This window comes from Dermacentor variabilis, chromosome 7 (assembly GCF_050947875.1).
Source record: "Dermacentor variabilis isolate Ectoservices chromosome 7, ASM5094787v1, whole genome shotgun sequence".
Classification (NCBI taxonomy): domain Eukaryota; kingdom Metazoa; phylum Arthropoda; class Arachnida; order Ixodida; family Ixodidae; genus Dermacentor; species Dermacentor variabilis.
This window is the reverse complement of record NC_134574.1, coordinates 92,091,793-92,105,505: the sequence shown is the minus strand read 5'-3', so window position 1 is coordinate 92,105,505 and position 13,713 is coordinate 92,091,793. Positions and strand designations below refer to the sequence as shown.

Below are 13,713 nucleotides of genomic sequence, written 5' to 3'. Positions count from 1 at the left end.
GTCGATAGCAAGGCAAGGCAGCAGGAATGTACAAGACAGGGGTGTTAGTGCAGTAACCTTTGAAACACTTTACATTAAACATAACAATAACATATGTGATTCGTCGTAGCTCACAAGACGTACCTCCACATATCGCCATATGAACTTCTGGTGCTGCATATGGCTATGTTGTATAGCATTTCGTGGATCTTGATTTACTGTATACTCACGGCCTTAAAGCAAGCGATATTCTACGAGTCTTCCTTGTGAGGTCAGACGCCGTGCGGGCTCTGTTTTCGTAGAAGCACAAATATCAAGTGCATTTTTACACATATAGCTTGCCTGACATTTAACAGACGCAGATCTCGCTTTAGTAGATATAAGGCTTCGTTTGTGCTGATATTGGGGATGCCTTGTGCTGCATTGACTTACCTTATTTGAAGTATCTTTTACTTTTACATCACGAAATATGTCCAGGACAATCCTCTTCTTCTTGTTAGTAACGTTGGGTAAGTCTTCTAACTTCTGTAGCTTATGCAAGAAAAGTTCCGCTGAGTTTTGTGTGGACTTTCTTTTGTGGTTGTTTGGCGGTTATGAAATTCTCGCGCGAGTGCGGGGAAAATCTGCATGCCCCTGTTTTACTTTATTCTATTATTGTCAACCGCACTGAGCATATATGCTGCATATGATTGAACGCCAAGCTTTCATCTTCGACAAATGCCTTTTGGAGAGGTTTTATTGGGCAAGTTCAGCACAATGTATTGGTGGGCTAGTTCATGAGAGTAGCGCCTTGTTCTGTCGTCATTCTTGTGTGCGTTGTTCTGCGCTAAACAAAGTAACTATAATTCATTGGACTAATTTGTGGTGATCGTTCGTTTTATGTTTAAATATTGTTTCACTATTCAGCGTAATTATTAAGCCTCAAATGAAACTTGCTTCCCTATTAAAAACCTATATGCCCTACAATCCCCATATCTGATAATTAGACATGATACATATACGATCCCAGATCAAAACCAGTTCTCCCAATCGGCATATGATTTTATTGTATACGACAGTTATGACAAATATGGGGTATTTTCGAGTGGCATTTGTAATTGGGCGCTGCTATTAATAGAATGTGTGGCACGTAAATTTCGCAAATGAGTCTCTAGGATACCGGTCATTACAAATTCTCTGTTGTTATAAGTTCGTGGTGCTCTGGGGCAACGTTGCATTGCTTTTGGATGTTATCGTCACTTATTACTTTCATTCCTTCGGAACTCTTTATGTTGGGCTTGTCCCCATTCAAAATCTAGGGCAACATATTTCTAATTTAGGATCGAAAGGAAGCTGGCAACCAAAGTATGATTCCTGCACAATAAGCACGCGGGTACTCAGTCTGTAACTCAATTTACCAGAAGCCTAGCTTAGAATTTCGGCGAAATCGGACTTAATAAACATTTTCATTTCATACGAAGCTACAGTAAAACATATGGAAATATTATAAAAAATGATATCTGATTTTACCTGCAACAATATTATGGAGGTCACTGCCTATTCACCCAATTTGATGTCGTTACTTTTTCGCTAAAACATAGATAATATCGGTGACCTAAAGAAGATTACAACAGTAACAAGCGACTTTCTAATGTTAGTGCACTCTTTTAAATTTACCTTTATTTGTACACCTTCTATACAGTGGTCTTCCCGATGATATGCAGGGTGTGTACCAACACATGTTTTCGTGAAAAAACTGCCGACTTCGCCGTGCTATTCATAGCACAGACAGTGGCAACATTCTGGTGTACGCGAAATTTGTCTGCTTTGCTTAAGGAAGCACGTATTCTTTATCTGCCTAGAAGTACGTACGTTGTCAATTTTTTTTTGCTGGCAGATACCTCGTTGGTGCTACCCGATGACAGCTAACGAAATTGTTGAGGTGCCACTTATTACCTCTTTGAGCACCAGGCGTACTCGCTTCCTTGGCCTTTATATAATCCGGGCAGCAATTAATTTGTGAATATAGCAATTACATGGAAGATAAAGTGTAGATCCCACATTTGAGATAATTGTTTATACAAATATACTGTAATTTGGTCTTTTGCCAAACCCGTTGACATGAAACCAGTCGGTTGCTGAGCTTGAGTAACATCGATAATGTGGCCTCTATTTAGCCGGAGCAGAAGGCTGTACGGCAGTACACTGAGAAGGCCGGCGATGTGCAGGAAAAATTCTGCTGTTCCGGAGCCAGCCGGTCATGAATTATACCGTAAGATATCAAATAAGTTAGCAGGCATCAGACATTTCCTCTGGCTTACTTTCTTAGCAGTTCTACATTACTGGATCATAAACATTGCTGTATACGAGGCAAACCAAGTAAAATCTCTCTGAAACAAAGTCACAATTCTTCGCCAGTAGCGCAGTGGCAGCTTTTTTTACTGATCGTCATTACAGACACCGGGCAAGGTAATAAGCCAAGGGAAAATTCACATGTCTATCACAAAATCCTAAGCATGGGACAAACCTAGAATTACCCCTAGCCGATATTCAGCAATGAGGTGACTGTGGAGATAGGCCTGACGCAATCGTTTTGTGCCCTGAAAGTTAACAAAAAGTTTGTTGGCTGTTATTAGGAGCGCTGAAAACAGTGCGCTGTTGAGTTTCCATAAGCCTCTACAAAATACCAGCATCGGACCAAACGTAGTCCTTTATCTGACTGCTCCAAAGCATTGTTGACCCACTTGATCTCGCTTTCTTTTTGGAGAAACGTTCTTTATATTTCTTCAACACGTACTTATGCACCATGAATAAGAAATCTTGCAACAGAAAAAAATTTAAAGCCTTGTGTGTTTTGAATCTCAAGGTAATGTTACATATGAATGTGCTCTTTCTTTCATGTCAGCACATATCTAGAAAATAAGTGCTCCTCCTCTCACTTCTTTCACAAGGTTTAAGTATACGAACTGCAATTGTGATTGAAACCTTAAACATTGTGCACCTTGGCCTTAGTAAGAAGCAGAGATTGCAAGCGTATTTCTCTGTGCCTCTCCAAGCTGCTCCCTCCTGCGATTTTATAAATAAGATCCTGTTTTATAAAGAAAGTGGCTGAGTCCACGCTGAACCAGCAGTCGTATTCAACAAGTACTTCACGCCTTTTCATGCTGCTCTCTCCTGACATTTCACAGACGAGATCCTTGTTTATAAGCAAACTGGATTAGGAAACATAAAAACAGCAGGCGTATACATCATATCATTCCGGCCTGTCTATGCTGCTGCTGCCTTACATTTTATAGGCAAGACCTTTGCTTATAAACAATGTCGCCTAGCACACACGCAAAAAGCGCTACTATAGATCAAATGCTCGTTTTGGTTGCTTGCAGCTTGGAAAAATTTTCACGATGAACCTTTCAAAAAATTCATCTTTAAACGCACTCTCCGTCAATAGAACGGTCTACCGTATTTTCTGTGTTGAGATCGTGGGCACCAGTGTGACATCTTCGTGACAAAAAGGGCTTGTCCTTAATGCATATATTTCAAATAATGCAAATTTAATTCACATCTGTCTAAGTCATTGAGAAAACCGGTGTCCAAAATACACTTAAGAAGTGGTGGCAAGGCGCTGAGACTCTTGCCCAAAGGCGTGTCTATTCTTTCTTTAAGAGTGTCTTCCGACAAAAAAAAACGAGTATTCTTGCTACCTAATGAAAGAAGACACCGAGCGGATTTTAAAATGTTTTGAATTGTTGGATGTGTACACTTTTGTGTTCAGGGTGACGAAGTTCCGTAGATGCCTTGACTGGTTCACTCAGCGCATTTATGGGAGAAGTTCATTTAGTCGTTCATATCTGGCGACAATATTATTTCAGTGCCTGGCTTAAGAGCCAGAAAACCATATGGAAACTAAAAGGTCACAGCAAACGCTCGAAACGCGGTTGTCATTATGACACGATGTCTGCAGCTATCTGTGACTGGTTGAGAAATGGGCAAAGTTGCAACATTCTTGAGTGTGTCGCACAGCCGCGGAAACATGTGTACAATCAGAGCTCAGGTCAGTGTTGAAGCATTGTGTACGATGTATTAGAACGTACACGATCGTACCAAATGAACTAAGTATACAAGCTATTAGTTGACATAGAAGCCTTATTATATGCATACATCATGACCTAGAGCATGAGATCTCCACCACATTGGTGAGGGACGAAGAACCTAGAGATTAGGTCTCTGAGCGTCTGATTTAAGCGCTGCGTTAGATCATTCGTCTTAGTTGTAATTGGAACGAACCTTGCTAACGACGTTTAAAGGAAAAGCATTGTCTTTGTAGCGCAGAATATTCGGAGGACCATTGTGACTAAGAATTATATATACTAAATAAGATTCGCAAGGTTCTGGCTGTTGCGCCTGACAAAACGGTGTATGTTGCAGCATAGTGCTTCAAGTGGTCTATGGCCACAATGGTTCTGTTTTTGCCGACAATAGTATGTAGAATTTGTCCGTGCACATCGATGTCGACTAGATCAAGGAACTGAGGAGTGCACAGGAATGGCTGCGAAAACAAAGACGCGATGCGTAGGAAAATTGTCGTGTTGAAATTCCAGCAGAAACCAATGGAGTTGCACGCAAGTGGGCATTCGCACATACCACTCCAGTGCATCCTCGCACAAAATTTAGCATACATATCAAAGAAACCATTGTGTGCACACAGACCGTCAGTACACAAAGTGTGGGAAGTTTCCTTTAGGTAATGTGACGAAAATAAAAGCAAGCAATCGATACCACCAAAAAGGTTTTTTTTTTCAATACAAGAATCTAATTGGATTGGCAAAGCTGCAAGCCTGACGCCGCAAAGCTCGAGAGTGTACAGTTGAGAAGTTTCCCAAATATATTATAACATAGTGTCAAACCACAGATATAGCAGTTGCTTGGAAGCCATTCCATATTTGCAGGAGACACAGGCACGGTGTCGAAGGCAGAGAGGCAAGCACTGGCTAGCGAAAAACGTCGTCAATATCTGTTTGTTTGTGGCTGAAAGCGGAGACTATGCGGTTGTGAAATTTTGTAGCCGAAAAAGGTGCGTGCTAACTGGAATGATAGGTGCTCGCAGCGCCTACAGCATAAGCACGACTGGTTGTCGGTTACGATATCGAATGGGAGAAAGTATATACAGGGAAAACTTTTCTAGTGTTCAGATAGTGTCAAAACATTTTTCTCTTCAGGGAATGAACATTTGTCTCAACATTCATACCATACGGTTCGAGTATGCAACATCTAATTCGGGAAAGCTGAGTTTGCGGCAAGCCATTAGAGTGAGAAGGCTAACGCCAGATCCATAGAGTATGGAATTCAATAGCTATTGAAAGACGAAAATGGTGTAGTAAAGGCGGTAATGCGAGCAGACAGCGTAATCGCTTGATTCCGGTCTCAAAGGCTGAAGACCAAACTTAAGATTCAGGGCCGTGATATTAGGTGCGACATTTGACGCAGAATACAAAAAGCCTAGAAAATACACGTAACGACCATTGAAGAGGTCTAGTTCCTTCAGCAAGCCTGGTTCCAGGAACCTGTCCACCCGTCTACGATGATCGGTGCCGGCCCATGACCTTGTTTGGAAGCGAAGTGACCTTAAAATGTGAGTTCCCACCCCGAAAGTACTATAAGAAGCCAACTAACAAAAGGACTACACAGGAGAAATCACTTGTACCTAATAATTGAATTAAAGAAACTATAAGTTATTAGAAGTGAAAGTGGGGCAAAAAACAACTTGCCGCCGGTGGGGAACGATCCCACGTCTTCGGATTACGCGTGCGATGCTCTACCAATTGAGCTACCGCGACGCCCTTTTCCCATCCACTTTCTCGGGTATTTATGTATTAGTACGACAACTAATTCTTGGAGTGTTAGCCAGCGCCACCACTAAAAAACCTTGGCGGCGGATGTTTAACGTTCATTCTACTGCAGGCATCATTATTGCGTGATTCTTTTTGGATGATAGCAACTGGTTAATAAACCCACACGTTGTAACCGAAGATCTTGCAACATTTTTTTAGGCGGAGCACAGCAACTCCTTGGCATATCCTGCCATCTTCATGCTATTCTCCTGGCAGTCAATTTTCTGCAGCAACCACGAATACGTTTGTGTCACACATACGATTTCTTCCCCTAAACAAATACTTTCGTCAAAGTACTAACGCTTTCCAACAAAGCGCAAAAGTCTGGATTTCAAGATAACTACCAAATTATTCGCATATCAATAACTAGGCGACTGAAATGAAGCGCAATTAAGTTTTGACTTTCAAAAGAAATTCAAACATTCGGCGAAAAGAAGCTCCAAATATGTGCTAAAATAAAGGAGTCATGGGATTTGTAAGCTAGAACCGCAATCTGATAATTAGACATGGCGTAGTGCAGCCTCTGAATTCGTTTTGACTTCTAGGCTTACTTAACATGCACCAGAATTAAGGCACGCGAGCCTTTTTTTTCTACTTCGGCCACATTGCAATGCCGCTGCTGGGTCCGCGATGAAATCCGCAATCCTATGTTCAGCAGTACGACGCCATGGCCACCGAGCTATTACGATGGGTAAAGTGATCATATCCGATGTAGCATGGCTTGACCTTCGATTGTAAATTATCTCTGACTTCAAAATGAGATTCAATGATGACGGGCGCTGGTACATCAAGAGGCGGCTCCAATATGGACTATGCTTCAGCCACGCCAGGTTTATGGCTTCGCCCTAACCTTAGCATTGTAAGATGTCATGTAAGATCGCGTCTACAGCTTGCTCAGCTGCTGTCGCAGCGTGTGGGTCACAGACGTTTCCTTGCCGTTCTGGTGTCCATGGCGGGATATTTGGCTCCGAAACAGTAACCACTTGCGTGCGCAGTACGGTGGGGTACTCTATAAATTTTCCTGTAGTGGACATGTCTATTTCTGCTACTGGGTAAACTTTGATTGCCTGGACTGGGGCAGCAGCGAGAAAGGAATATGTACCTATGTGCACCGACTTTCCTTCTTACTTGTTCAGTTGCAGTGTATCACCGGTGGCCGAGATGAACAGTCGACTAGTTAAACACATACATAATACCACCACTCCCCACCTGCTTTCAACAACCGCTTGTCCTGCAGTCTGGAGCAGTCCCGCTAGTCACGAGCTTCCTTTAACAGCCCAGCGGTGGTTGCGTTAGTGGGACAGCTCTCAAGTGGTCAATGTGGAGGGGCAGCTGACAGTTCAATATTTCCTGCTATGAAAGAGCTACTAGTGGTCTTTTATTTGTCTGAACGGTTTCTTTTGGGGGGGGGGGGGGCGTCATGCGTATAGGCGACATTTCTGGCACTGAACGTGAGTTCAATCAGGCCAAAATTTAGTAGTATAACCGTCTTTTCTTTCAGAGCCATTTCGCTCCTCTCTCGGTCCGAGTCTAACAACTATACTTTTACATAGGCTGCAGGACGTTGCTTTCCCCAATTATAGCCCAGCTCCGAATCATAGCAGTTGTGGACAGGTTCGCTTTCTTCTCGTGCAGTATTTCCCTGAGTTAGCCTGTGTTAGGCATAACTTGCAGCTTTTACTCGAAGACGAATGCTGCTCCTATTGTGACTCCTTTTTATTGTGTCTATTTGTGAGCAACGCCTAACTCGTTTTGATCAGAGAATTCACAAAATCATAAAAAATAATTACATGAGGGATCGCAAGGTAATTCTTTGTGTATGGTTTTGCGTTGGTAGCGTGAAAAAATAAAAACGTTTCATGGCATCGATGTAACGCGGCGTAGTCGACAATGCGCAAATGTTTAATTTGAGCAGTGCAGCTGCAGAAGAAGCTTGCATCATTGAAATTTGTTTATAAATGCAGCTCCTTCAAAACAAAATACGTGAATAATGTTCCTGTAGACAAAATATGCTTGCTAATGGAAGACTACACTTTGGTGCAAGTACTGCGATACTGCTGAAGGTCGACGAGCGGGGCATTAAATATGAACGCTCAATATAGCATGGAAGCCTGAATGCAGCCCTACTAATGGTACAGGACAAGACTGATAGAAAACAATTTACGCAGGAAGCGCATATCCATTTCACACAGTCTAAAAAGCACTCACTTCCCGATTAAGATACCCGTTAACCTACTGGTACCGACTACCTAGGAAGGAATCTTTATGTTAGGCTTCAGTTTGGTCCTGTAATATAAATATACACTGCTTTGGTCTATATATTTAGAAAATACAGTGCCCTTTACACAGCACTGTTCATTCAATTTTTATTGACTTCCACATGTTCTTCTTTCTTAGCTTAGTGAAACATGTATCAAAGCATCTTAGTTGAGCGGTCAATGATTACACTTTGCAGTGGCCGGCTGCTATCTCAATCAGGTTACAGACAATAAAAAAGTATGCTAGGCTCGTTCACCTTCAACTGATGACTTATATTTAGAGCATTAACAACTTATGCTTAAAAACATAAATTTTATCATATCGTTCTCTTTCATTTTGTTTAGGCCACCCTCTGAGCAGACTATTCTCGTAATTATCCAGTGCACTTCTCTACAGGGCACTCACCTAATGCTCATCGTTAAAATGAAGGCAAATTGGTATTGCACACTGGAAGGCTTGCCTCTTGCGCATGGTCTCGACACAAGGGCAACGTAGCCATTTTCTGTGTATATGTCTATATTTTTTTCATCTAAGACAGTCAAGCTCTACCGTTACACGGTGTTTTCAAAATGGCTGCGGCACCATTTGGGCAAATTAACTGACTGAAAAACTAGCTTTACAACGTGTCAAAGTGTTCTATCACCCCTTCAGAATGCGATCGCGCAAATTTGAATAAAGAAGCTGAAAATTTGGCATGTATGTGCCGACTGAGAATACAAGTCAATCAAAGGATTAGCTCAATTTCACCTACATAAATTTAGACAACTGTTAAAATGGATGCTGTGAAGGGAATGCGGCGCATTTTGTTTTCGTGTAGCAGGCAGGGCCATCGAAAGGGAATATGAGACCCCTGTATTGTGTGTAATTTTACCTGTGTTTTACTAACATTAAAAAGGATCAAAATAAATGACCCTGGTTATCTTTTGTACTGCTAGTCGCACAATTTATCTTGTCGTTTAGGAGAAACAAATTAAAAGTACAATAAAAAGGTGATATTCTGGTTCCATTAAGGTTGCCAGTTCATAAACCACTCCTCGCTATTGGCATTGCATCCCTCAGCAAAGGAATTCATGCTTGTTTCCTAGAAGAAATGTCTGCAGTTTTTCGAGAATTGAGACATAGGTAACAAGCGCTAAATGTATGTGAGAGAAGAACGAGGAGCATACAAAATATTACTCTCGTTCTCGTCCTATGTCTTTGCAGTGCTAGATATACGCGTGCCCATTTTCAAATACGCACCAAACAGTAAATTTATGTTCGGAAATTGTATTCATTTCTTCATTTCATTGATATTCTTGAATACTGCGATCTCAGCGAAATTATAGCAAGTGGGGGGGGGGGGGTATGTAGCAATCTGTTTTGAAGAATAAGATTCAAAATACAAGACACATCAAAATAAACTATGTTAAAGTCAATAAATAATAGTGACGTTCTTTTTTCTTTTATAGTTGTGTGCGTCATCGATGCGTATCCAAAGCTGCAACTTCAAGAAGCTTCTGGTAACGAAGGTTTGTATCTGTAAAATATTAATTCGTAATATGGGCACTAAAGGAGCTCTGCATATATGCACTGTACGTATGAGGTAATAAAAACAAGTATACTGTTATGTAAGAGATGTAGGTAATGACTCAGCAACGGTTGCATATCTAGAGAGCATTAACAGAATATATTACTCTGGTGGCCTGTGAAATGCTAGATGTTAATACCCGCATGACTGCAAGCTCATGAAAGCTGAGGTTTATTTACTCGTAGTTGGTGAGGATATACTACAACCATGCTGCAGTGTAAAGAGGGACACTGATAGTATGTTGTGCGATTTCAGGATGCGGGTAGCCATTAATTAAGTTTCCCTATTATTCTGACTCCTTTTGTAATTTCTAAGGAGGTACCTCGGTGTCAACAGAAATTTGTTCTATGATAAAACAATATCCGCATAATATTGAGTCAGGAGGCCTACCTTCAGTGTCTCATATTTGTTGATCTTCGTTGATGGTTGTGCAATGATTGTTATTGATACTAAATAGTACACTTTGGTATGGTAACCTTAAAATGATAATTTTTTAGGTTTACTACATACAAAAAGGTGTAATTGCTAAAAATCTTTGAAATGTACATATCACTTTCAATTAGGAGAACAACATTTCTAGTGTAGTTCTTTTGTTAAACTGTACAATAATGTCTTACCAAAAAAGCTTTCTTCACATGTGCGTATTCTGCGGATGGCTGCATTTTTTATTATTCCATCAAGGCTGCCCATGTTCATACAATCCTCTGAAAGCATCTCGAACTGATTTTTCTTTGATGCAACACTTCGTTAATCGAGCTAAACATTTCTAAGTGTAAAATTATATCTTTAACCCACAAGCATACTTACACTACGTTTTTATCACACAAATAACATCAATATTTTGCAATAAACAGCCTCTCTCGTGGTAAACGCACATTTCATAAATATGTGCCAATAGTTGGAGATCATTAGGATACATACGCCACAAGTTGCGCAATTCAGCTAAAGATATTCGTAAACTAGCTCACCTAACTCTTGTTCGACCTATGCGTGTATGTGCTGCATCTATGTGGTCTCCCCATTAACAATATGCAATCAGAAAACTCGAATTTGTTCAAAAAATCACTGCCCGTTTTGTTTCATGTTTTTTTTACTATAGTAGAAGCATAACACAAATTAAACACAGCCTCTCCCTACGGTACTTGCTTAATCCTCATGACATAACCCTGCTATTATTTCATACATACTTCCATACCACAGCTTCATCAGCTCTGCATCTTTATCCTCCTCACTACACATCACCACAGGTGTACAGTCGGTTTAGTTTCATGCGCATCTACGGTAAGAGTAATTCATTCAACTGCCCCGCTATTCCGATAGCCATTCGCCTTTGGAATGACCTCCCCTACACCATAGCTTGTGAGAGTGACAAAACGAACATTCAGCTTGTTCTAAGAACGCCTTTTTCAAACAACTCTGCATGACCTAAGGTATTACTTATTGTTATTTTTTCATTCCCTTTCCCTTATTAATTCACAAACGCGTGTTGAATACTACTTTGTGATAGAAAGTTTTTGTCCCACTCGCCCTATGATTCTATTGTTCCTATTTTGTGCTGTCCTGACTTTTTTTTGCAGAATAAGCTGTCGCGTTCAAAACCGTTTGGTTTGTTCCTTCTACGTATTTTAACACTATATTAACAAATGAGAAGAGAGGGGGTTAACGGAGATGCCCGATTTTCATTAGTCATATCACCGAGGACACCAAGGACAACATACGAGATATTACTTGTGCCTAATAAACGAAATAAACAAACAATAAACTAATGGAAATGAAAGTGGATGAAAAAAAAACTTGCCGCAGGTGCGGAACGATCCCACAACCTTCGCACCGCGCGTGCGATGCTCTACCAATTGAGCTAACGCGGCGCCGTTTCCCCATCCAATTTCATGGGTATTTATATTTCCTAGTAGAACCCTGAGAGCGTTAGCCAGCTCCAGCACATGCAGACCTTGGTGGCAGATGTTCCACATCTGCCGCCAAGGTTTGAGAAGGGCCCTTGGCGCTGCTTGCTTGACGTTTCATTGAGTGTAAAATCGGCAATTGCCGTCACTTTGAGAACCCAAGCACTTTCGGGCAGCGCAGACGTACTCTTAGATCAAGCTGTAGGTTTAGTAACTGAACAAATATGTTAAATACGAGAAAGTGGCAGTAACAAAATGAGCGCTCATTCATGCCGCTTTTTATTAGACAAGAGTAAAGCGAATTGATATGATCATTGTACTGAATGCGCTGCGCCGTGTGGAGCTCCGAAAATTGCTTATCATCATCTCGCTGAAGGTGGTGCTCCAGTATTTACGCACGCATGCAACGTTTACCTTCATACGTTAACACAAAACTTTAGGGCATAGTAAAATTATTGTTAACCCATTTCATGGTGACGTGAGTAGTGGTAGTGTACTAGCTATGATGGTGAGATCAAGGTAATTGCAGTTAGGAAATGATGTTGAATAACGCATGCATTTTAACTCGAAAGTGCTGTAGAATCCTCAGTTTAACAGTTCCTAACATGGGTTGTTGATAATAAGCTTATGTTGTGAAGGCGTGATTTGGGACCACTTTGTTTTTATCAGAATGAAAATTCATGGCAACAAAGTATTTTACAAAAGATATTTGTTACTCTTAACAACTAATATTTTACCTGAAATTTGTGGACGTTAAAAATTACTCGTTCCTTCCGGTAAACCACTGGATAATTGAAGTCTTTTATGCGGCAGTGAAATATTACAGCACATCTATAATTTTTTCTTCAAAACAGACGGTCAGGTGAGCCTTCTACGGAAGAATTTATTGCGAGAGCAAGGGGAGACTGCAAGCAATGACGGTAGCAATCGCATGAATATTGAGGAAAGAGATGACGAGGATGAGGAGGAGGAAGAAGAGGATGAAGGAGACGAAGATGAAGATGATGATGATGATGATAGCGATGACGATGATGATGATCACGATCATGATGATTATGATGATGATGATGACGACGACGATGACGACGATGACGACGACGACGACGACGACGACGATGACTCCTCGGCGGAATAGTAAAACATTTAAAGTGTTGCAGTTCATCCTACATGTTAAAAATAAATTTGTAAAGCAATCTTGGGCCAATTACTACATATAAAACTATGGTTGTTTAGGCATTGCAACAGCTTTCTACATTATTTGTGCGTGTTTTAATTATGTGTTTGAAAATTTCCTGAATTCCTATAGCTCATCGTAAACATTATAAGATGTATGCTAAATCTGTTGTGCTGTACTTCCAACTTGTCATACTACTACGTTGTTGCGTAGTGTTGCCGTAGTTAACAGTATTACGTATTTTCCACTAGTATATCCTTTGTTTTGTCCTTAAAGGACAAAACAAGAGAAATAAGAAGATGGGTACATCAGGAAATTATATCTTGTGTCGATCTTCGTACACTTTCAAAGCATCCACGGTGTTTCTGACTGATTTTACCAGTGTAAAGATGTTTTGCATGAACGTAAACGAACAGCTAAATGTAGTCAGCAAACCGGCATTCTGCTGTTGGCGTTATCGCGTTTAACTACAGTTATTGGGTGAAAATTATCACCCAAACATTACAGAGCCCTTTAGGAAGACATTTATTCGAAGTCTTCAAGGAATGTAACATAAATATAGGCATGCAGTTCATTCAGAACCCCACCGATGCTGAGGCTAGAAACCCTATTTTGAATCTCTACTGCTACATATACGAATGTTATGTTACGATACGAATGTTATGTTATGTTATGTTATGAATGTTATGTTATGATACGAATGAATGTTACAAAGCATGAGATATAATCAGCGTGCTAATGTCCAATTGACACCTCTTCCATTTGTCTGCAACTAGCGCTCGCTTTTGTTTGCTTCCTTCGTAGGCCGCCACAAATACTAATGTCAGCTCATAACTTAAACCACACACTTGCTGCGTTTCCCGTCCTTTTATGTGTAAGCATTCTTTGATGAGTGCCCCAGCAAAATACACCCATCCAGTGACACCATCTATCTGCAAACCAAATGCATAATTGGTCTTGGTA

The 13,713-nt window shown here is 40.8% G+C and overlaps 1 protein-coding gene across 1 annotated transcript; it reads left to right on the top strand.

Annotated features, from left to right (window-relative positions):
• The first annotated feature begins 343 nt into the window (after positions 1-343).
• On the top strand, positions 344-12,769 carry LOC142587637 (uncharacterized). The gene is made up of 3 exons (XM_075698800.1): positions 344-488; positions 9,554-9,613; positions 12,431-12,769. Exons 1-3 carry the CDS (start codon positions 449-451, stop codon positions 12,709-12,711), a joined length of 381 nt encoding a protein of 126 aa, XP_075554915.1. The 5' UTR covers positions 344-448; the 3' UTR covers positions 12,712-12,769.
• Positions 12,770-13,713: the final 944 nt, after the last annotated feature.